Here is a 25,110-nt window from a genome sequence, read left to right on the forward strand (position 1 = left end):
GGAGCCAAACCAAAATTCTCATCAAAATCTGGTACAAACTCCAGAATCAAATCAGGCGAACACCCAAATAAGGGATGGACATGTATATACAAAACATGATATGGACACATCTCATAGTACATGTAAGCCAGATATTCCACCGTCTAGAAGTACATTACATCATAGAAGTATTTCGGAACCAGCCTTAAATAATGAACAAATAAACTCAAACAAGCCTTTTTTAGGAGCAGGCAGAGCCTCATCAGTAAACTGGACAATAAACCACATGAATTTATAATAGGAACCATCAATATTCAAAATATAAAAGACAACACCCTGTATCTTAATTCAATCCTGGATACAGTGCAAATTCTATGTATACAAGAACGTTGGCTGCTATCTTTGGAAAAAAATATAGCAATAGAAATAAATAAAAAATTCTCGTCAAATATCAAATCAGTGGATGACGAAAACCCACTAATAGACTTTAAATCTATCCGTGGCTACGGAGGAACAGCAATTCTGTGGCAGAAAGATCTAAACAACACAGTTAAGGTGGTACCTAACACTACAAGGAGATAACTCTGTAAAGTCAGCTTAACGTTTTAATTACGTTGTGTTGTAAAGGGAATATTAAGCTTCTCAATGATCAAAATTAGTGTTTGTCAAACTGCTATGTAACCAGTGTAATTTTTCTGACAAAACGGTTGGTTCCAAATTTTTGAAATTTTTATATTTTTGTTAAAGGGTCAAAGTAAATACGTTGACAAAATTTTATAAAAATTAAACGAGCCAAATTAATTTTAGTGAAAGTGTTGGGTACCACCTTAACATAATGCCGGATGGGAATTCTCGTATTCAAGTGATAACAATAAACAGCAGTCCAATTGCAACATGCTTAATTAATGCCTATATGCCATCTGCACAGAGTAGTGGGGCCATTGAATATAAAGATACATTAGATCAAATCTCCGAAATTATGGATAAGTATAGAGAAACATATATACCAGATAATTTTAGGTGGTGATATGAATGCGTCTTTACATCGTGACAATAGGAAACGGGACACTGTCTTTGGAGAATTCAAAAACATAAACAATCTCCATATACCAGATGGTTATCCAATAAAGCCAACCTTTTTTCATCACAATGGCAAATATACCTCACAAATTGACTATTTCTTGTTTGATGAAAGAATTATCAAATCCAAATGTGAAAATAGCTATGAGGCATCCTACAAATACCTCTGATCATACTCTAGTCACTGCAAATATGGCTCTAAAGGTTAAAAGATGTTCTCTACGACCTGTCAAAATATATACAAGGCCAAACTGGAGAAAATGCAACAAAAGCCTCTACAAGCCAACTATTGAAAGTAGTCTAGACAATACATCTGGAGAAAAGAATCACGTATACAAAAATTGGAATTAACACTTCATAAAGCTGGTACAAAATCTATTCCGAGCTACAGGAAGCTGAAAAAACTAAAATCTGTTGGGAAAGGCATATGGAATAGCAAAATTAGCCAAGCATCTAAAGAAGCAAAGTCTGCACATAGGAACTGGATAGATAAAACCAACAAAAATCAGGATGCAGATCAAGAAAAGCTGGCTCTCAAAAACAAAAAAAGTCATCTGAGACAACTACAGAGACAGGCACATGCATCAAAGAAGGAAAAGTTCATAAATGAAATCATGTAAGCTTCAGAAAAAGACAGCAAAACATTCCATAAATTAATAAAGCAACAACGATCTAATCATTCATCAAATACTGACGTTCTTTACATTGGAAATGAGAAATTTGAAGGAGAAAGTATTCTAAAAGCATGGACAATACATTTCGAAAAACTCGGAACACCAAATCATGACAAAAATATCTTTGACCTGAAACGCTTCCACTTGGCTAAATTGCAAAATGACATCATTTTTGAAAATCAACATTCCAAAAAAGAAATTAAACAAGCAACACCTGAAGAAGTTAAAAGTGCAATTAAGAACCTAAGCACTGGCAAAACATCAGACGAAAATGGTATATGTTCTGAACATTACAAATATGCTGTAGATGAATTATCAGAAGAAATCGCAAGCATAATCAATGATATTTTCTCCGATTTGGATGTTCCAAAAAATCTAAAAAATGGTTTATTAACACCTGTTCTTAAAAAGAAGAAGGATAAAACCGTACCTGGAAATTACAGGGGAATTGTTGTAACAAGTATCTTTTCTAAAATCTTTGAATCAATCGTTAAAGGAAGGCTAGAATATGAGCTACTACCATCACAAAATCCATTACAGAGAGGGTTTACAGAAGGCGCATCAAGCCTCTTTGCAGCCTTTATTACAACTGAAACTATTCTAATATATCGTCTTCTTCAAATATTATTAGAACTTGTTGCACTGGATGCAGAAAAGGCATTTGACACCCTGAGTCATGAGATCATGTTAAATAAGCTTTATCATGATGAAATTGAGGGAGATATGTGGATCCTACTACGGAACATCTATCAAGATCTGTCTCTCAAAATCAAGTGGAATAATGAAACATCAGAAAGTATCAATATCATGCAAGGGGTTCGTCAAGGAGCAAAATTATCATCTCTGCTATACAAGCGATACAATAATACCATTCTCATTGCAATATCCAGTAGTAATCTAGGCGCAAAAATAGGCAACATACAAGTAGGCTCTCCTACATGTGCGGACGATATTGCCTTACTGGGTGAGTGGTCAGATTTACAGGCAATGCTCAATATTATAGACTTCCACACTAAAAGAGACATGGTTAAAATTAATCCAGACAAATCAGAGATAATGTGCATATCTAAAGGATTAAAGCAACAAACGCATTCATACAGCTTCAATGGAAAAGAAATAAAAAGAGTAGAAAAGCTGAAGCATCTAGGTATCACCAGGGCAACAAATGGCAAAGTCAACTTGGACGAAAGGCTAAAAACTGGCCGGCAAACTATATATGCCTTGCTAGGTTCTGGCCTACATGCCAGAACAGGAATGTCACCGCTGGTACTTAAAAAGATCTGGAAAACATATGTTGTCCCCCGCTATCTTTATGGACTCGAAGTACAAATATGCATGAAAAAGGATGTATCTGAACTAGAAAAGTTACAGAGGAAAGTGTTCAAACAATTTCAATGTCTATCAGATAGGACAGCATCTGCAGCAGTATATATACTAATAGGAGCTGAACCCATTGAATCGGTACTGGACAAAAACATGCTAGCCTTATTTCTCTCAATTTCTCGCCTAGATGGCTCAATAGAACATCAAATCCTAGAATGGGAACTAGAAATCAGCACAGAATTTGACAATTCCTTCATCTGTCGTATAAGCAAAATTTTACAAAAATATCAACTCCCAACAGCAGAAGAAATTATGAAAAATCCTCCATCAAAATATATTTGGAAAAAACAACTTCAAAAAGCCATAAATGATTACTGGTCTTCAATTTGGACAGAAGAATGTAATACAAAATCAACACTCAAACATTTATCGTTGCAAAATAATCCGGTAAATAATCCGCATAACATTTGGAAATGTGTTCGAAATAATCAATATGACATCAAAAAAGCGGAATTGTATAAAAGCAAAATTCAGTAAAAATATAGTACTGCCTGACTGTAAGCTATGTAAGGACAATGATGAAACCCTTGAAAATTTTCTCCTGGAATGTACTAGGCTAGGTGATGTACGACAAAAATGCATGGCGAAGCTAGTCAACAAGCTAAGAGAGATAGAAGGGGGTGGTACAATCGACGTCAGTAATGATGAAATACTGATGGAAATTATACTGGATTGTTCTAAGACAAATATACTGAATAATCAGCCAATGGACAAGCTACTGGATATAGAAAGGCAAACACAAGATCTTTGCTACCAGTTACATATAAAGCAAACAAAACTTTTATGTGACATCAAGTAAAAGAAATGTATGAAGGCTCTAATTATTTTAGATTTTAACTTTTATAAATCTAAAGTATATATTTAAATACGGAAATAGCAAATAAGTCTTACTAAAATGTTTTAGATTTTAACTGTTAAAGTTTTCAAGTAATATAACACCGAAATCGTAAATATATGGTGTGTACTGTCTGCATGGGATGCCAAGCTAACTAGTACACTCTATAATATCTTCAAATTATCAAGAGCAATATCCAATATAGTCTGTACAGTCTGCATGGGATGCCAAGCTAACTTGTATCAGTCTATCAAGAAGTGCGTGATTTATACTTTTAATGATAGCCTTGGCAGGGCACTTATAGTTTTATTAAATAAGCCGTTAATAACATTTTTATACGACCGCAAATTTTGAAAAAATTTTCGTCGTATATTGCTATCACGTTGGCGTCTGCGTCGTCGTCGTCGTCCGGCGTCCGAATACTTTTAGTTTTCGCACTCTAACTTTAGTAAAAGTGAATGGAAATCTATGAAATTTTAACACAAGGTTTATGACCACAAAAGGAAGGTTGGTATTGATTTTGGGAGTTTTGGTCCCAACATTTTAGGAATTAGGGGCCAAAAAGGGCCCAAATAAGCATTTTCTTGGTTTTCGCACTATAACTTTAGTTTAAGTTAATAGAAATCTATGAAATTTTGACACAAGGTTTATGACCACAAAAGAACGGTTGGGATTGATTTTGGGAGTTTTGGTCTCAACAGTTTAGGAATTAGGGGCCAAAAAAGGGCCCAAATAAGCATTATTCTTGGTTTTCGCACAATAACATTAGTTTAAGTAAATAGAAATCAATGAAATTTAAACACAATGTTAATGACTACAAAAGGAAGGTTGGTATTGATTTTGGGAGTTTAGGTCCCAACAGTTTAGGAATTAGGGGCCAAAAAGGGCCCAAATAAGCATTTTCTTGGTTTTCGCACTATAACTTTAGTTTAAGTTAATAGAAATCTATGAAATTTTTACACAAGGTTTATGACCACAAAAGAACGGTTGGGATTGATTTTGGGAGTTTTGGTTTCAACAGTGTAGGAATTAGGGGCCAAAAAAGGGCCCAAATAAGCATTATTCTTGGTTTTCGCACAATAACTTTAGTTTAAGTAAATAGAAATCAATGAAATTTAAACACAATGTTAATGACTACAAAAGGAAGGTTGGTATTGATTTTGGGAGTTTAGGTCCCAATAGTTTAGGAATTAGGGGCCAAAAAGGGACCCAAATAAGCATTTTTCTTGGTTTTCGGACCATAACGTTAGTATAAGTAAATAGAAATCTATGAAATTTAAACACAAGGTTTATGACCATAAAAGAAAGGTTGGGTTTGATTTTGGGAGTTTTGGTCCCAACATAATAAGGGGCCCAAAGGGTCCAAAATTAAACTTTTGTTTGATTTCATCAAAATTGAATAATTGGGGTTCTTTGATATGCTGAATCTAACTGTCATGACTGTGTATGTAGATTCTTAACTTTTGGTCCCGTTTTCAAATTGGTCTACATTAAGGTCCAAAGGGTCCAAAATTAAACTTAGTTTGATTTTGACAAAAAATGAATCAGTTAGGTTCTTTGATATGCTGAATCTAAAAATGTACTTAGATTCTTGATTATTGGCCCAGTTTTCAAGTTGGTCCAAATCGGGGTCCAAAATTAAACTTTGTTTGATTTCATCAAAAATTGAATAAATGGGGTTCTTTGATATACCAAATCTAACTGTGTATGTAGATTCTTCATTTTTGGTCCTGTTTTCAAATTGGTCTACACTAAAGTCCAAAGGGTCCAAAATTAAACTTAGTCTGATTTTAACAAAAATTGAAATCTTGAAGTTCTTTGATATGCTGAATCCAAAAATGTACTTAGATTTTTTATTATGGGCCCAGTTTTCAAGTTGGTCCAAATCAGGATCTAAAATTATTATATTAAGTATTGTGCAATAGCAAGTCTTTTCAATTGCACAGTATTGCGCAATGGCAAGAAATATCTAATTGCACAATATTGTGAAATAGCAAATTTTTTTTAATTAGAGTTATCTTTCTTTGTCCAGAATAGTAAGCAAGAAATATCTAATTGCAAAATATTGTGCAATAGCAAGATTTTTTTTTAATTGGAGTTATCTTTCTTTGTCCAGAATCAACTTAAATCTTTGTTATATACAATATACAATGTATATTCACTTTTTACTACCAACTGATAAATTAAAATAATCTTTACCATTCAGTGATAACAAGCAGTTTTTTTACATCTTAATATTTTATGATGTATTTAAATGAGTAGTTATTGTTGCAAACTCCATTAGAAATTTTAATTGAGATTAGTTTTGGAATAAGGGAAAGGGGGATGTGATTAAAAAAATTGGGTTCAATTTTTCTCATTTGAAATTTCATAAATAAAAAAGAAAATTTCTTCAAACATTTTTTTGAGAGGATTAATATTCAACAGCATAGTGAATTGCTCTAAGAGAAACAAAAATTTTAAGTTCATTAGAACACATTCATTCTGTGTCAGAAACCTATGCTGTGTCAACTATTTAATCACAATCCAAATTTAGAGCTGAATCCAGCTTGAATGTTGTGTCCATACTTGCCCTAACCGTTCAGGGTTCAACCTCTGCGGTCGTATAAAGCTACGCCCTGCGGAGCATCTGGTTTATCATAATATAGTGGTGAACGCTATTGCCGCAATAGTTCTGTGTACATTTCTTATCGTGATATTGTATTTGCAACTTGTGCTGTGTACATTTTTATTGTGATACAAGTGGTGAACATTAGCTGCATACATTTTTACCGTGATATCGTGTTGATTCTTATTACCGCAATTGTGATGTGTACATAATATTTTTAACTTATTATCGTCATAATATTTTAAGACTTTTAAAATATTTCTTTTAGTCGTACATATTTTTAATGTAAATATAAAGATATCCGCAATCTCGGTGTGTAAATTAAATTGCTCATCCGATAAGTGGAGTGCTCCGATTAAACGGAGGTGAATACCTGTACAGAACAGAACAGAACAGAACAGACCCCCAATCCAGACCCTCATGAAGAGTGACAGATTATCTGATTTTATGTTTGGAACTTTGTGTAAAAATGTTTAATCTGATTAAATTTATTTATGTAGTCTCCTAATCAGATGTATTATTTATTTGTGTATTTTGATAACCTTATGACACATCTTTATAATATTCGAATAATCTGACTGCTCTTTTGTTCGTGTATTTGAAATTTTTTTATTACTTGTCTATTTGTGTATTTGAAAAAAATAAAAACACATGTTTTTGAGTATTTGAATAATTGGATGACATATCTATTTATGTATTTATACAATCTGATTAGGGCTATTCCAGAAAAAAAATGTATGGGGGGGGTTGGGTTGGGTTGGAAGGCACATTATATTAATAATGCATATGGTGATGGGTATCAGAGCAACTTTTCACACTTCAAAGCTCTATAAGTCTCAATTACAATTGTCTGGGTGACGGGTGCTGACAAAAAGTGCCTTCCAATATCCCCCCCCCCTACATTTTTTTCTGGAATAGCCCTTATATATCTATTCATGTATTTTTATAATTTGATTACACATGTATTGTTGTATTTGCATAATCTGATAAGCTCATCTATTCATGTTAATGAATAATATTTATTATATTTCAAGGACGCAAAGTTGAGGGATGAAACATTATCAATTCCTGTATTTGAACGATCAGTGAGGAATTGTCCGTGGTGTTCCCAGTTGTGGAGTGACTACTTGTTAACATTAGAAAGAGCCAAGAAATCTCATCAGACAATAAAAGGTAATTATCTCCCCTTTTGTCACAGAGGCACATAGTAATGGTTAATGTCTTTCCAGTTGATCTGTGAGTACAATAGCATTTATATCATTGTAAATTTTGAACAATGGCAAAAATGTAAGATTAAATATTTCAATTTCAGGTAATGCTGCATTAAAAAATTCTATAAAAATAAAATTTGAACTTATATTTGTTTCTTCATAATAAAGAGTGCCCTCTAAATCAAGAATGCCATTAACCATGTGAATAAAACCCAATGAGCATATTTGCTAGGATGTTTACCTGAAAGGATGCTGGGATAATATTTGATGGCTTATTTTTTCAGGTACCGTAGACAGAGCTTTGTCCTGTGGGTTTGCAGAAGGAGGAAGTTATTTACAGATATGGACAACCTACTGTGATTACTTAAGAAGATGGATACGGTGGGATGAAGGTAATTAAATATAGATTCCATCACTGCAACATGTGTGTTACGATATTTCTCTGCTCAAGACAGTTAAATTTGAATATTCAAAGCGTGAGGCTTTACTTTTTGTAAATAATTAAAAAATAACTGGAGAAATATGGTAATACATGAGTTAAAATGGCGGAACCTGTTTCTCTAATGATTTTTATCCTTCAGTATTGACGATTTGTAGAAAGATGTGTTTTATGTGACGTCATCAGGCATGGTCGCCTTTTTTTTGTTGTTGTTACAAATGGAAATTCAAATGAAATCATGAAAATTTAACGTCAAAAATAAATTTGGACCAATCATTTGCTGAGGACAGATATAACATCAGCATGATTAGTGATCAAAAATATTTTTCTTACACTGCTCAAGAAATGTAAAAATAGTTAAAAAATTTAGAGACTGAATAATTAGTCAATTGGCATATATCAATGAATGGTGTACAATGAAAGGGAGGTTTTATTATTGACAGGTGTTTTTCTTTTTGATGTTTGCAAAAAATCAGAAAGCCCATTTCTACCCAATATCCATTTTAATGGAATAGTCCCCAGAAGCAGAATGAAACATTTTAGTGATGTTTTGGCTCTTAGAAGTGATTCTAATTACGAAAATGAGAAAAAGTGATGAAAACGTTGAATAATATGTATAATTGTATGGATGGAATTTTTCATGAAATGGATTAATATGTACTGAAATTATTCTTGCTTTATTGTTTAACCTCTACATTTTATATAGTTATTTTAATTTTAAGGGATCTAGATGAAGATAAATACAGATATGCTTAGGGACAACAACAAAAGATCGATGTAGGATAAAAAAAACTTTAATCAAATATTTTAGAGGTGGGGGGTGTTAAAGTTTTTTTGTTTTTTTTTATCTGAAATCGATTTATACATATATCCCTATTGGTGAATCAATTTTTCCCAAATTAAGTTAAGAAGGGTGGGGGAGGGGGGTCAGTGAAAAAACTATGTGAATTAAGTTTTTTTATCCTACATCATGTACATTGAACTTTTGATGTCGTCCCTTTCCAAAGACAACAATAATGTAACTTTAATCTTCTGTTTACTTCTTTTCAGATCATGAGGAACAATTAACTCTATTTAGAGCAAACATTGAAAAGGCAGTGGAACATTTATGTAAGTATAGGTTAGATAGGATAAAGCTAGAAGTTACAAAAATTTACTGTGAAAATTGAAAAGAAATGCCTCAATTCAATGGGTCAAAACAAAAAAAACTTATAATAGCCATGAATTCCAAAGGTCAGACCTAGACGACTTTAAAAGGCCAAGAATAACATGGGTCAATGCAAGATGATATAAGAAGATGTTAAAATTGAGAATGGAAATGGGGAATGTGCCAAAGAGACAACAACCCGACCATTGAAAAAAACAACAGCAGAAGGTCACCAACAGGTCTTCAATGTAGCGAGAAATTCCCGCACCCAGAGGCGTCCTTCAGCTGGCCCCTAAACAAATATACATATATACTAGTTCAGTGATAATGAACGCCATACTAATTTCCAAATTGTACACAAGAAACTAAAATTAAAATAATACAAGACTAACAAAGGCCAGAGGCTCCTGACTTGGGACACGCGCAAAAATGCGGCGGGGTTAAACATGTTTGTGAGATCTCAACCCTCCCCCTATACCTCTAGCCAATGTAGAAAAGTAAACGCATAACAATACTCACATTAAAATTCAGTCCAAGAGAAGTCCGAGTCTGATGTCAGAAGATGTAACCAAAGAAAATAAAGAAAATGACAATAATACATAAATAACAACAGACTACTAGCAGTTAACTGACATGCCAGCTCCAGACTTCAATTAAACTGAAATTGTATGAGTGCCAATGAGACAAGTCACAATTTTTAAAAGTAAACTATTATCGGTCAAAGTCTTCAACACAGAGCCTTGGGTCACACCAAACACCATGCTGTTAAGGGCCCAAATGTCAATTGTAAAACCATTCAAATGGGAAAACCAAACGGTCTAATCTATTTAAAAAACTAGAAACGAGAGACACATTATAAAAAGCACAGACACCTATTGGACAAAGCAAGATAACTCATAAATTAGGTTTTTGTCTACAAACAAGCAATATTTAGTTTTAGGTACAGTATAATCTGAATTATCATGACTACTTGTATGTTTTCAGATACCATACCTGATGGAGATCCCACTGGAAGTCTGAGACAATTCTGGGCCAGTATTGAAGTCAGTAAATAAACTATAATATAAAAAAGAAGATGTGGTATGATTGCCAATGAGACAACTGTTCACAAGAGACCACAATGACACAGACATTAACAACTATAGGTCACCGTACGGCCTTCAACAATGAGCAAAGCCCATACCCCATAGTCAGCTATAAAAGGCCCCGATAAGACAATGTAAAACAATTCAAACGAGAAAACTAACGGCCTTATTTATATAAAAAAAATGAACAAAAAACAAATATGTAACACATAAACAAAGGACAACCACTGAATAACAGGCTCCCGACTTGGGACAGGCACATACCTAAATAATGTGGTGGGCTTAAACATGTTAGCGGGATCCCAACCCTCCCCTAACCTGGGACAGTGGTATAACAGTACAACATAAGAACGAACTATAAAAATCAGTTGAAAAAGGCTTAACTCATCAGATGGACAAACATACAAGTGGACGTGGCCGGGTACTTATAACTCTTTATTTTTTTTATTTTCTTGACACAAGCTTATATATGTAGGTTAAGCAAAATATCTGAAAAAAAAATCTTATTTAAATTCATTATTTATTTTCAAAAGGGAAATCTGTCTAAACATCAAAATGTTTCTTTTTATTTTCAGTGCAATAATTATATTCAATAAAATATTGAAAAAAAATCTCATAAATTCTCATGATGTCTACAGAATTTAAGTAAATCAACAAATAAAGGAAACATATATAGAATATAAAGTTATCACTGGCATACACCATGTTTTTCCAGAAGAGGAAAAGTGTTAGTGTTGGAAAAGGGAATTGGTATTAGCAATGAGAATTTGGAAGTCATGCATGCAGAGCCCAAAAGTAGTCTTGTTTGCCATGTATGACAAAAAATAGCAAAAGAGTTCTTTTGTATCACTTGAGGAGTGGATTTGGAAATGAACAAAACTTAATTTTATGATATATATTGTAAACTTCTCATCTTTTGTTATGCAATTAAAGCTATCTTGACTATTAAACTGGATATTGTCTTATTTTTGTAGGCTAAATATTGTAAGAATGTGACCAAAGGTAGAGAATTATGGAATGAAATCATGACAGAGGGACATGGAAATGAAGCCGCCATGTGGCTCAACTTTTATCATTTTGAGAGGTTAGAGATTGTTTTAAAATTATGGAAAGATGTATCATTGTCTATTAAAAAGCAAAAAATCATGATGACCCCTAATGTTCTCCAGGAATCCATAATTGTCATTGCTTTCTGTTTAATTTTAATTATAAAGAGTTATGGCTCAAAAGTGTTGACTTTAGAAAATATTAACATTGCAGAAAGATATAACAAATGGACTTAACTCTGTATTTGTTGTGTAGAAGCTATGAGGATTTTAAACATTGCAGAAAACTGTTTCAAAGGACACTTAACTCTGTATTTGTTTTGTAGGTGCTATGGTGATAATAAACATTGCAGGAAATTGTTACAAAGGGCACTTAACTCTGTATCAGATTGGCCTGAGAGTATTGTGGATGCCTTTATTAATTTTGAAAGAGAGGAAGGTACGAACAGAAAATATTTTTGATAAAGATATATAAAATTTTCCAATCATCAATACCTTATATATTCTTCTTCCGTTAACAACCATATATCACAACCACAGGGGCTGCATGGTTTAATAACAACCATTTAATAATATTTATCATAAACAAATAATGAATCAGCTCGAAATGTCATCATATATACACAGCTACTTTTGCAAAGGTACTGTTTCTGTACTAAACAAATGCAGTACTGGAAATTTACTTTTAATATTTAGTACTATTTCTTTACCTTAAAACGATTGTAATATTTAGGTACTTGTATTTTACAGTACTTGATTTGTACTAAATATTTTGGTACAGAAATAATACAATATTCCATGTTTGAAAATCATAACTTTAAGAGATTTGAAATAGAAAAACTTTCAAAATGCTGAAAATGTAACGGTAGTAACCAAGAATCTGTAGTACCTAAATTTCAAGCACAAATAAAGTACTGTAAAATACAGGTACCTAAATATTACAATAATTTTAGAGTAACAAAATAGTACTGAATATTAAAAGTAGATTTCCAGTACTACAAATTTTTAGTACAGAAATAGTACCTATGCAAAAGTAGCTGTGTATGTTTCAATAAACACAATCTTTTGTAAATCAATCAATCTGTTAATGCATGATACAAAATATCAAATTGGATGGATATAAAAATTAACGTGACCTATCGAGTAGACCCTGTTGTGCCGAATGATTTAACCGCTAAATATCAAATTGGATGGATATAAAAATTAACATGACCTATCGAGTAGACCCTGTTGTGCCGAATGATTTAACCGCCAAATATCACAAAACATGTAACCTAAATCACCATCTATGGGCAGACAATTCAGAAGAAAATTATTTCACTCTAATTCGTAAAATCAACCGAGTGAAATTATACAAGTTAATTTAATGAAGATTATTTGTCCCAGTCCCCTCAGACATGGTCAATTGACTTTAAAAGTTTTGTATTTTTCATTTCAACATTTGCATATTTCTATCAAAATAACATCTAGGCGAGACATATCTCTGTGTCAATAGTTTATTTCTTGAATTGAAGGTGATTTAGAGCAGTATGAATCAGCTTTAGCTAAGTGTAATGCTCAGATGGATAGAATCAAAGAAAGAAGAAAACAGGTAAGAACTTTAATTAGATAAGTAAAATCACAAAAATAATTAACTCTGACGAAAATTCAAAGAGGAAAGTCCCTAATATAATGGCAATATTAAAAGCTTAAACATATCAAACGAATGGATAACAACTGTCATTTCCCTAACTTGGTACAGGCATTTTCTTATGTAGAAAATAGTGAATTAAATCTGGTTTTACAGCTAGCTAAACCTCTGACTTGTATGTCAGTCTCAGGTTATATATTTAACTGATCATCATTGTCACATTTTGATTCATAGATTTGATTAATGATAACAGACTTAAGTTTGATCTTAGTTCTGGTTTGCAACTTCCATTGATCTAAATTTTTAATCTCTGATGATAATATTATTTCTCAGTTTGGGCATATTAACCACATCATAAATGTGTGTACATTTTATTTATCATTATTATACCGTATTTATAACAGTGCATTATATAATATTAAGATTACTCTAAGCGCTTTACAATATATATCCATTCACATATATAAGTATTAACAATAAAATATGAAAGCCCATGTTTAAAACTTCTAAAACAAAAAGATTTGAAAAACATAGCATTGATAAAACAATAAAATTTATATAAAATGGGCATGAAAAAATTAAGGAGATATTGAATCCGTACCAATAAAAGTAAGTTAAAACTTCAAAAATATTTGCTAAAATAAATTAAAAATAACCAATATAAGCAAGTTAAAAATTCAAAAAAAGTAATTGCTTAAAAATTCAAAAATTACAATGATATAGAAATATTTTAAGAACTATGAAAGGCATGTCTGAATAAATGAGTTTTCAGGTTTTTCTTAAGAACATTCATGCAATGGATGTTTCGTAGATCACTCGGTAAATCATTCCACAAAACGGCTGCTGCTTTGTCAAATCTTCTTTCCCCATATGTTTTAGTGTTTACACGTGGCGTTGTTAAAATCATGGAAATTTCAGATCTAAGTGTTGCATTGGTTTGTAAACTTGAACGAGTTCTTGTAGGTAGACCGGTGCCTCCTAGTGCAAAGCCTTGAACACATACACAATAAGTTTATACTGGCATCGATATGTTATGGGCAGCCAATGAAGAGACTTGAGGATTGGTGTTATGTGGTCGTAATTCCTCTTCCTTGTAATGACCCTGGCTGCTGTGTTTTGCACTCATTGTATGTCCTAGTGACACTTAATCTTTCATGTCAGGTCCCAGAGTTGTGCTTTTAGCAATAAGACTACAAGTGGGGACATACTGACACATTTGAAATCAAGACTTTATGCATAATCTAGGTTCTCATTTATAATAGTTAGTAAGTTATCTATATTGGGTCATAGAACTGTCGTAAGATATACATGACTGTCTGACAATCTTGAGCCAGCATTAAAGATACCATGACCTATTTTAAAATTCATAATATTTTGATGTGTTTCAACTTTAATATTACCTTGACCTATTTTAAAATTCATAATATTTTGATGTGTTTCAACTGTAATATTACCTTGACCTATTTTAAAATTCATAATATTTTGATGTGTTTCAACTGTAATATTACCTTGACCTATTTTCATTGATTAGGCAGCAGAGAAAGAAGAAGGAGAGAAATCCAAATTCCAAAAAGGAGGGAAGAAACAACAGAAAACATTTGACAAAGGTCATCATACGGACAAAGGTCACCATTCTGACAAGAAACAACAGTTTAGCAAAAAAGACAAAAATTCAAAATTTGATAAGAGACAAAATAGTAGTAATGATAGTGGTGATAAAGTGTTTGTCAAACCATATCAGAAGAAAGAGACGAAGAGTGACGATACAAGTGAAAGAATTTCATTGGATGAAGATCAAAAGGCAAGCAATGGGTTGAAGAGGAAGGTGAGAGAGAAATAAAAAGAGTAAATTCTATGTGCTAAATTATCATATTAAATTAAGTATTTTAAATCAATTAATCTGAGTGTTATAAATAAATGAATTGTGTTTTATCAGCTCTGATTAAAGACTATTAATTGTATCATATTGGCTGTAGGCTGACTGTTGAGACCATACACCTAATCGCTAATCCCGGCTGACCCGGCCGCTTGAACTTTTGACGTCAACAACAATCACTTTTCCATTGTGGCGTCAGATATTTTGTTTTATGACGTCAAAATTTTACGGGAACCTGTGTGATTTCCAGCAATGGCGGACAAATAGCGATAAGGTGTATTGAGGGGAGTCATACTAAAACATTTCCATAAAGTTTGAATTGTTTTATTTAATATAAAAAAGAAGATGTGGTATGATTGCCAATGAGACAACTATCCACAAAAGACCAAAATGACACAGACATTAACAACTATAGGTCACTGTACGGCCTTCAACAATGAGCAAAGACCATATCGCATAGTCAGCTATAAAAGGCCCCGATAAGACAATGTAAAACAATTCAAACAAGAAAACTAACGGCCTTATTTATGTAAAAAAAATTGAACGAAAATCAAATATGTAACACATAAACAAACGACAACCACTGAATTACAGGCACATACATAAATAATGTAGCGGGGTTAAACATGTTAGCGGGATCCCAACCCTCCCCCTAACCTGGGACAGTGGTATAACAGTACAACATAAGAACTGAAACTTTTTCTGAGCTAGAGATATTAGAAAGAATAAATGGTGGATTGTTACCCTTTGTTATGATACACTAAGGAAAATGTATTATTTTGTAAATAATAGTATAAACAAATGCAATAATAATGTAGGGACTTGGTGGCCAAAGTGGTTCAAGTTGATAATCTACTGCACGCTGAGGTGGTAGTTTGTTTGATTCCAATTTTAATTGAACAGAATTGTAAGTGAACTTTTTGAAGGTCAGGGTTCTCTCTGGGAACAGTGCTGAAAGTGACATAAAGCAAGCATCAATAAAAACAAATTTAATTTTTCATACAGGCAGAGGACGATCAATCTTCAGAATCAGTATTCAAAGTACCACCTCCTCCTGGGTTCAAAGGTCAAAAGTCAGGACCACCACCAGGTTATAAAGGGAAGAAGTCAGAGCCTCCACCAGGTTTCAGAGGTCACAAGGCTGGGGTTTCGGAACCACCTCCAGGATTTAAAGGGAAAAGTTCTGAGGGTGAAGAGCCACCAGCCAAAGTACAAAAAACTGGTATTAAATATTTTAAAGAAGTTCCAGTTTTGATAGCAATAGAAAAGTGTTTAAATTTTAACCAATTTGATAATGTGGCCATCTATATAAAAGGTGTTTTAAGATTTTCAACTAATTTCTCATTCTTTGAAATCATTGTTGACTAGTTCCTATAAATTTATACAGATACAAAATATTGTGTTCAAAAATGACACAAAATCCTTACAGTGCTTCCATATAAAGGTCATTGCTTTGAATGCTCAAGCTAGAAATTTAGCTTTTGAATTCATTGGCAATGTTAGGACCAATCAGATGGTCTGAACAGCATTGTTCTAAAAACGTAAAAGCAATTGTCTATTTTCATATAACCAACTTTTGACTCTAGGAGGTTCTATATTTTTTGGACAGGTTACCTACACTATGGTAAAAAATTCTGTTACCTGGTCAATTACAAGCAACCAAAAGAAGTAAAATCAAATATAAAAACGGTGCACTTTGGGAGGAAAGTTTACTGCTTTAGGATGATTTAGTCATGTATAGAAAGCATTTTAAAAAGGGTTAACTTTCCCTCAAAATTGTACAGATTAAAATCTTGAATTTACTTGCTCTTACCTGACCAAGTAACCTGTTGAAAAAATATAAATATTGTGGCAGTTAGGAATATTATCTCATTATTATTTCCCTTGTTTAAAACTATAAATTTCATATATCTTTATTTGATGATTTAGATGAAGCTTATTCAGTATATATTTGTTAAATTACATAGCTTTTGCTATTTGAATTCATTGGTTAAAGATATTTATTTATATTGTAATGTTTAATATTTGCATTGTCGCAAAACCTTTCCAACCATCCTTTAGGTTAGTGCATATGCTACGTGTCTTCTTAATAAGGGTAATCTCAAGTCAATGAATGCCTCATTTTTATACGACCGCAAATTTTGAAAAAATTTTCGTCGTATATTGCTATCACGTTGGCGTCGGCGTCGTCGTCGTCGTCGTCGTCGTCCGGCGTCCGAATACTTTTAGTTTTCGCACTCTAACTTTAGTAAAAGTGAATGGAAATCTATGAAATTTTAACACAAGGTTTATGACCACAAAAGGAAGGTTGGTATTGATTTTGGGAGTTTTGGTCCCAACATTTTAGGAATTAGGGGCCAAAAAGGGCCCAAATAAGCATTTTCTTGGTTTTCGCACTATAACTTTAGTTTAAGTTAATAGAAATCTATGAAATTTTGACACAAGGTTTATGACCACAATAGAACGGTTGGGATTGATTTTGGGAGTTTTGGTCTCAACAGTTTAGGAATTAGGGGCCAAAAAAGGGCTCAAATAAGCATTATTCTTGGTTTTCGCACAATAACATTAGTTTAAGTAAATAGAAATCAATGAAATTTAAACACAATGTTAATGACTACAAAAGGAAGGTTGGTATTGATTTTGGGAGTTTAGGTCCCAACAGTTTAGGAATTAGGGGCCAAAAAGGGACCCAAATAAGCATTTTTCTTGGTTTTCGCACCATAACGTTAGTATAAGTAAATAGAAATCTATGAAATTTAAACACAAGGTTTATGACCATAAAAGAAAGGTTGGGTTTGATTTTGGGAGTTTTGGTCCCAACATAATAAGGGGCCCAAAGGGTCCAAAATTAAACTTTTGTTTGATTTCATCAAAATTGAATAATTGGGGTTCTTTGATATGCTGAATCTAACTGTCATGACTGTGTATGTAGATTCTTAACTTTTGGTCCCGTTTTCAAATTGGTCTACATTAAGGTCCAAAGGGTCCAAAATTAAACTTAGTTTGATTTTGACAAAAAATGAATCAGTTAGGTTCTTTGATATGCTGAATCTAAAAATGTACTTAGATTCTTGATTATTGGCCCAGTTTTCAAGTTGGTCCAAATCGGGGTCCAAAATTAAACTTTGTTTGATTTCATCAAAAATTGAATAAATGGGGTTCTTTGATATACCAAATCTAACTGTGTATGTAGATTCTTCATTTTTGGTCCTGTTTTCAAATTGGTCTACACTAAAGTCCAAAGTGTCCAAAATTAAACTTAGTCTGATTTTAACAAAAATTGAAATCTTGAAGTTCTTTGATATGCTGAATCCAAAAATGTACTTAGATTTTTTATTATGGTCCCAGTTTTCAAGTTGGTCCAAATCAGGATCTAAAATTATTATATTAAGTATTGTGCAATAGCAAGTCTTTTCAATTGCACAGTATTGCGCAATGGCAAGAAATATCTAATTGCACAATATTGTGAAATATCAAATTTTTTTTTAATTAGAGTTATCTTTCTTTGTCCAGAATAGTAAGCAAGAAATATCTAATTGCAAAATATTGTGCAATAGCAAGATTTTTTTTTAATTGGAGTTATCTTTTTTTGTCCAGAATCAACTTAAATCTTTGTTATATACAATATACAATGTATATTCACTTTTTACTACCAACTGATAAATTAAAATAATCTTTACCATTCAGTGATAACAAGCAGTTTTTTTACATCTTAATATTTTATGATGTATTTAAATGAGTAGTTATTGTTGCAAACTCCATTAGAAATTTTAATTGAGATTAGTTTTGGAATAAGGGAAAGGGGGATGTGATTAAAAAAATTGGGTTCAATTTTTCTCATTTGAAATTTCATAAATAAAAAAGAAAATTTCTTCAAACATTTTTTTGAGAGGATTAATATTCAACAGCATAGTGAATTGCTCTTAAGAGAAACAAAAATTTTAAGTTCATTAGAACACATTCATTCTGTGTCAGAATCCTATGCTGTGTCAACTATTTAATCACAATCCAAATTTAGAGCTGAATCCAGCTTGAATGTTGTGTCCATACTTGCCCTAACCGTTCAGGGTTCAACCTCTGCGGTCGTATAAAGCTACGCCCTGCGGAGCATCTGGTTACTTTTGGCTTAACATGATAAAAGTTGTATTTTGATGATTAAATTATATATTGCTTTCACTGTTTTTGGTTTTCATTTACTGAGATATAGCCCTTTTACATTTGGCATCTATCGTCTCTGTATAAATCAGTTTACAAACCAGAACAAGCTGTGGTCCGCATCCCCGAATCTCCAGCAGAATTGTTCCTGCTACAATATGATTCCGGAAACAAAGGTCGGTAACATAAAAATGGTGTATTCAGCTTTGGTGCTAAGTTAAGTTGGTTTGCATGCTTTTTTATTTTAACTGTAACTGATCATTTACAGATGGAGATGACAGATTACATGAAGGTCAAGGTGACATGGGACCAGACAAGAGTTTATGTACAGCATTTGTTAGTAATTTGGCGTATGATGTAGATGAGGATCACATTAAAGACACGTTTTTACAGGTACTTCTATGCCCAATTTATTATGCATTATGTTTTCTGGTCTGTGCGACTGTTTGTCCATCTGTCCCGCTTCAGGTTAAAGTTTTTGGTCAAGGTAGTTTTTGATGAAGTTGAAGTCCAATCAACTTGAAACTTAGTACACATGTTTCCTATGATTTGATCTTTCTAATTTTCATGCCAAATTAGATTTTCCCCCATTTTCACAGTCCTCTGAACATAGAAAATGAAAGTGTGGATGGAGCATCTGTGTACTGGGGACACATTCTTGTTTATCTTATTTTTAACTTGACAAAATAAATATGTAGTTTTATTAAGAAGCCTATAGATGCTTACCTCTACATTATTCAATCTTTAATTTTCTAATCTGCAATCATACATCTCCTGTATTGTCCCCTGTTTTGCGGGGGGGGGGGCATAGAAATATTGGGCGTCAGTCCTTACAAGTCTTGTTTGCACTTTCACAGGTACAATTCTTGCCAGATTTTTATAAAACTTATACTATAGGTTAATATCAGTTATATCTCAGACAAGTTCTAGAATGGTGGACAAAACTATTTTTTTTAAATAGTTATGCCTTTTGGAAATATTCAATTTATGGAAAACAGCCTTGTTAGCACTCTCAAAGGTACAATTCTTGCCAGATGTTTATGAAACTTATGCTATAGGTTGATATCAGTAATATCTCTGACAAGTTTTATGATGGTGGATGTTCATCTTTTTTTAAAGAGTTATGCCTCTTAGAAATATAAGTTAAGTGCAAAGCAGGGGACATTGGAACTCTTTTATTGATTTTATATAAGCAAGAACCAATTTACCAAAATCAGCAATTCAGCTTTTCTCCTCAGAAATTATATTGTATAATGTTCATACATTAAAAAATAACTTTCAATCAATCAGTGCCAAGATGTTGTAATGTCAATAGAATGGACTAATGGGACCAATTGACTTAACAGCCAGCACCATGCTTGCCATCTGAAATCTGAAATTCAGAATCAGCTTTAAGTCTGAAATAAACAGATGAATTTATTTACTCACGTGTGATTTTTACATTTTTATAATTTTAGTTTGGAGAAATAAAGGAAATCAGATTGATAAAGAATTTCAAAGGAAGATCAAAAGGCTACGCATATATAGAATTCCCAGATGAGGTAAGGACAGCTATTTAATCTTATTTAGAACAGTGCTTCAAAAAAATCATTTAAATGTCAATAAAATTTCCTTAAAGCTCATGGGCAATTTTAGTCATGCTGATATTTTATGCCACAAAGAAATTGAAAATTTGAAAAGTCAGATCTTTTGCCAGGTTTCAAGCAGGTTCATATGACAAATAATTGAAAATATTTTTCTACATTTTTTGTTGTTAAAAATGATGTCAATACAGTAATTTTATATTTATTATAGTTGTGTGTAATAGAAGCATTGAAGTTTGACCGTACTCCATTAGATGGACGACCAGTATATGTGTCCAGGTGTGAAGACAAATCAGTCAGAAAACCACAGTTTAAAGTAAGAAATACTAGAAGATGCCCTCGAAATCGCTGTACAATTGGACAAGTGTTAAAAATATAGAGTTTAAAATTTTACTGGCAGTACGGTGACCGAGCACGCCCAAAAGCCAATATGACACAGATCAACAATGGTCTCCGAATTTAGAAGTTTTCTCAAAAATTGGCATTTTCTGAGGAAAAAAGATTTTTTCAAAGACAAATTTGAATGAACAAAACACTACGGGAGTACATTTATACATTGTATCACAAATATTTTCAACATTGATTGGTTTCAGAGGAGTTGCGGCTCAATGAAATAGGTCTCTTCCTTTAGTAGTATAGACACCAATAAAATAATAGTGTGGATTGTGGGAAAATCTTTCATAACTGACATACCATATTAGAATACATTGCATACATAAAATGGACCTAATCCTAAAATGACCCACAACCAATGTCTATAAGTTACTTCACCAACCTATATTTCAAAATTCATTTAAATCAAAAGTTCAAAGATATAAAATAAAGAGAACTAGATTCATGTTTATTTGATCTTGACATATATAGTGTTTTCCTATTGTTGAAGCCCCTTTTACCAGACATTTATTCTAGTTCATAATTGGTCATTTTGATGACCAAACCAATATTTACTAGAGTGTGGCAATATAAGATAGACATCCTGTAAGCCTGATGTTGATAAGATATTTCACATAAAATTGAGAAAGGAAATGGGGAATGTGTCTAAGCGACAACAACCCAACCGTAGAGCAGACAACAGCCGAACATACATGATGCAGATTTATTTTTTGTTTACAGTTTGCTACAGAGTTAGAAAAGAACAAACTATTTATAAAAGGCCTACCATTTACCTGCACAAAGGAAGCCCTGTCTAATATATTTTCACAAGTAAGTTATTTATCTGTACAAAAATGTCATGACTTGTATATTCTCACAGGTAAGTGTTTTATCTGTACAAAGAGAGCCATTTACCTGCATATAGGATGCCCCATATATTTTACTTTATTAGATAAGTTAAAGGTTTGTGGTTTACTTTAACAAAAGAGGCCATGTCTTATATATTCACTCATGTAAATAGAAGATTGGTCTATTGATTTACCTGCACACGGAAGGGAAATTTAATTATAAATTTTTCTATTGATTCTAACAAAATTGACTTTTTTTTATAATTGTTTCATGTACAAAACACTGCATTTATACTTCATATTATAAACATTTCTGACTTTGAGTGGTTTCAGGAGTTGTGGCTCAATGCAATCTGTCTCCTCCTTTAGTAGTATAGATGTTAATTAACCACAGTTCATATACTGTCAACGTGTGGTTTGTTTATTTTGATTTTATTTATTTGTCTTTCAGCATGGAAAATTAAAGGATGTCAGATTGGTAACATACAGAAGTGGGGCTCCAAAAGGGTTAGCTTATGTAGAATATGAAAATGAGGTTTGTATATAGAGTGTATCAAAACTTATTATTTATAACATACAGAAGTGGGGCTTAAAAAGGGTTAGCTTATGTAGAATATGAGAATGAGGTTTGTATATAGAGTGTATCAAAACTTATTATTTTGGTAAATTCATGGTTTAATGTAAAGAAGGCATTGCACAATACAAAATCTTGCAAGTAGGCTTTTTATTAACTCAATTTCACTCAAAATAACATTGTCGTTAGTAATACACTTTCTCAGAAGCATAGTTCGTATACTGGTCTGTCTGTCCCATGATGTTTCAATCAAAACTATATTAGGAATAACAACCCTGAAATTTGGTAGCAAGCTAACTGTGAGCATGCTTTACATTGTTTTCGGTTTTCCTCATCAATCCCATGTTTATCTAAGGCTAATTGCATTTTATGAAGTTTTCATGGCATTTTTTTCAGGATTAGTTTTTACAACTATATATAGGTCACCATACGACCTTTAACAATAAGCAAAAGCTATAAGTCCAAAAGTAAGCTAAAAAAGGTACTGACAAAACAAAATGTAAAACAATTCAAGCAAGAAAAATAAGGTTTTAAGTTTCTTATGATTTTGACATGATGAGTGGATTCCTTTATATTTGTGGATACCAATTTTCGTAGATATGTGATTTCTGCGAAATTCGGGATACATCTTTATAAAAACTTTAATTCCTTGAACATTTAAATTCGAGATTCACCTGTACCCATGAAACCCACGAAAATTGGTATCCAAGGAATAGTAATAAATCCATAGTAAATGAAATAGCTAGCTTTCTTTCTTTGTGCAGAATGAAGCCACACAAGCTGTGATGAAAACTGATGGGCTGGCGATAGGGGAACACACAATATCTGTGGCTATTAGCTGCCCACCAGATAGGAGGCCACAAAAGGATCAGTTTGTACCAAGTCTGGGAAGTGGCAAGAAAGAAACTGAAGTGTAAGTCACCCATACCTTTTTATCATATGTAACTTTTAAATATGTCAGTACTTTACGAGGGAAACTAGATTGCAATCACCTTATCCATCTTTTCAACAAATATTTTTATGACTCACCTATGAGTATTATGTTTTTTCTGCCTGTGTGCCCGTCTGTCCCACTTCAGGTTTAAGTTTCTGGTCAAGGTAGTTTTTGATGAAGTTGAAGTCCAATCAACAAGAATTTTAGTACACATGTTTTGATCCCAATTTTAGGGTCCACTGAACATAGAAAATGATAATGTGAGTGGAGAGCTCAATAGTGATGAGTTGTAGGATGTAAGCACATTTCAGATGTGTCAACACCGATCAATCTATTCCTGACATTAATCTGTCTTGTTTAAATCCTCAGTATTGATATTTTGTTCTAAATTGATCTTTAATGCTTGAAAGGCACTGTAACTTTTGTACAGCATTAATCATTTTTGTTTGCAGCCATTATTATTTCTCTCTCATATATATTTTTCAGAAGAGGAAAAGCTAGAACGCAAGTTTCATTGTTACCAAGGGCACTAAAGACAGCAAGTGCAACTTCATCCAATGAAAAATCTTCATTCAAATCATCATCATCAGCAGCAGCAGCAGCCAATGAAAAGCCAGGATCTAAAGAACAATCTGGCAAATCAAATGATGACTTTAGAAAAATGTTATTGGGGAATAAATAAATTTTAGGAAAAATAAATATTTAAAAAAAATAATAAAAAATATTGAATTGTATTCATGATGTGATTTTTTCCAATATTTTGTGGAAAAAACCAATAGTTGTTATAAAGACAACTTTGCCCTGGTGAAGTCTTTTGTCTATTTTTTTTTATTTGATTATTGGAAATTCAGCTAGAAGGTGGTAAATTTATAATTGAAGTACAGATACCAGTTTGACATAACTTCTGGGCCTGTTAGGAGTCACATGCACATTAGAACATGACTCCCAATCATCTATTCTTGATAAACTCTTGTATATGTTTAACAGATTTGAATGAAGTTAATAAAATGCCACATTAAACTCCTGAAAATGTGTCAGCACCACCTCAAGTACCTCCAATAATACAATAACCTAGTACAGATAGATACAGTTAACTCTTGATGTCTCAAACTCGGTTGACCCGAAATTTCAGATGAGTCGAAGTTTTCACGTGGTCTCGATCTTTGTTCCATATAAATGTATGTATTTCAATTCCTGATTAGTCGAAATTGGATGACTCTAAATTTTGGTTGAGTCAAACTAAATTTACGGTCCCAAGGTTAACAAAGGCATTCAAAATTCATTATTTATCTTGAACTAATACACATATGTCAAAACATGACCTCAGGGATTAAAATGGATTGAAGAGTAATTAAATTATTCGTCACTGTCCATTGTATTGATTTATGACATGCTAGTTCCACGAGAGTTGACTTAAGATTATCTTTTATAAAATTTGTATAGATAATTAATGATACATTGTTAATGTTCATGAAAAGTATTTAAAATGTTTACAAAAACAATTAATCGTAATTTAAGGTGGTATGGTAGTCTAAAATAAAAATGATAGAATTTGTTCATACTTTGCCAAAACGTAGTATCTATTGATACATGTTCAAAAATATAATAAAAATGATAGGTCATCGCGCATTTTCTCAAGCTACAGGTTGTG

At 32.6% G+C, this 25,110-nt stretch overlaps 1 protein-coding gene across 1 annotated transcript in view; it reads left to right on the top strand.

Annotated features, from left to right (window-relative positions):
• The window catches only part of LOC143076374 (spliceosome associated factor 3, U4/U6 recycling protein-like), a 74,592-nt gene extending 50,399 nt beyond the window's left edge, over nucleotides 1-24,193 (top strand). The window contains exons 8-23 of the mRNA XM_076252110.1: nucleotides 7,594-7,732; nucleotides 8,055-8,162; nucleotides 9,260-9,319; nucleotides 10,341-10,399; nucleotides 11,416-11,525; nucleotides 11,814-11,926; nucleotides 13,002-13,078; nucleotides 14,649-14,942; nucleotides 15,999-16,215; nucleotides 19,417-19,541; nucleotides 20,606-20,689; nucleotides 20,943-21,047; nucleotides 21,845-21,934; nucleotides 22,403-22,486; nucleotides 23,290-23,438; nucleotides 23,946-24,193. Coding sequence (XP_076108225.1) covers nucleotides 7,594-7,732; nucleotides 8,055-8,162; nucleotides 9,260-9,319; nucleotides 10,341-10,399; nucleotides 11,416-11,525; nucleotides 11,814-11,926; nucleotides 13,002-13,078; nucleotides 14,649-14,942; nucleotides 15,999-16,215; nucleotides 19,417-19,541; nucleotides 20,606-20,689; nucleotides 20,943-21,047; nucleotides 21,845-21,934; nucleotides 22,403-22,486; nucleotides 23,290-23,438; nucleotides 23,946-24,141 — 2,010 coding nt within the window. The 3' untranslated portion in view covers nucleotides 24,142-24,193. The remainder of the gene's footprint in view (nucleotides 1-7,593; nucleotides 7,733-8,054; nucleotides 8,163-9,259; nucleotides 9,320-10,340; nucleotides 10,400-11,415; nucleotides 11,526-11,813; nucleotides 11,927-13,001; nucleotides 13,079-14,648; nucleotides 14,943-15,998; nucleotides 16,216-19,416; nucleotides 19,542-20,605; nucleotides 20,690-20,942; nucleotides 21,048-21,844; nucleotides 21,935-22,402; nucleotides 22,487-23,289; nucleotides 23,439-23,945) is intronic.
• Nucleotides 24,194-25,110: the final 917 nt, after the last annotated feature.

This window comes from Mytilus galloprovincialis, chromosome 5 (genome assembly GCF_965363235.1).
Source record: "Mytilus galloprovincialis chromosome 5, xbMytGall1.hap1.1, whole genome shotgun sequence".
In the NCBI taxonomy this organism is placed as follows: Eukaryota; Metazoa; Mollusca; class Bivalvia; order Mytilida; family Mytilidae; genus Mytilus; species Mytilus galloprovincialis.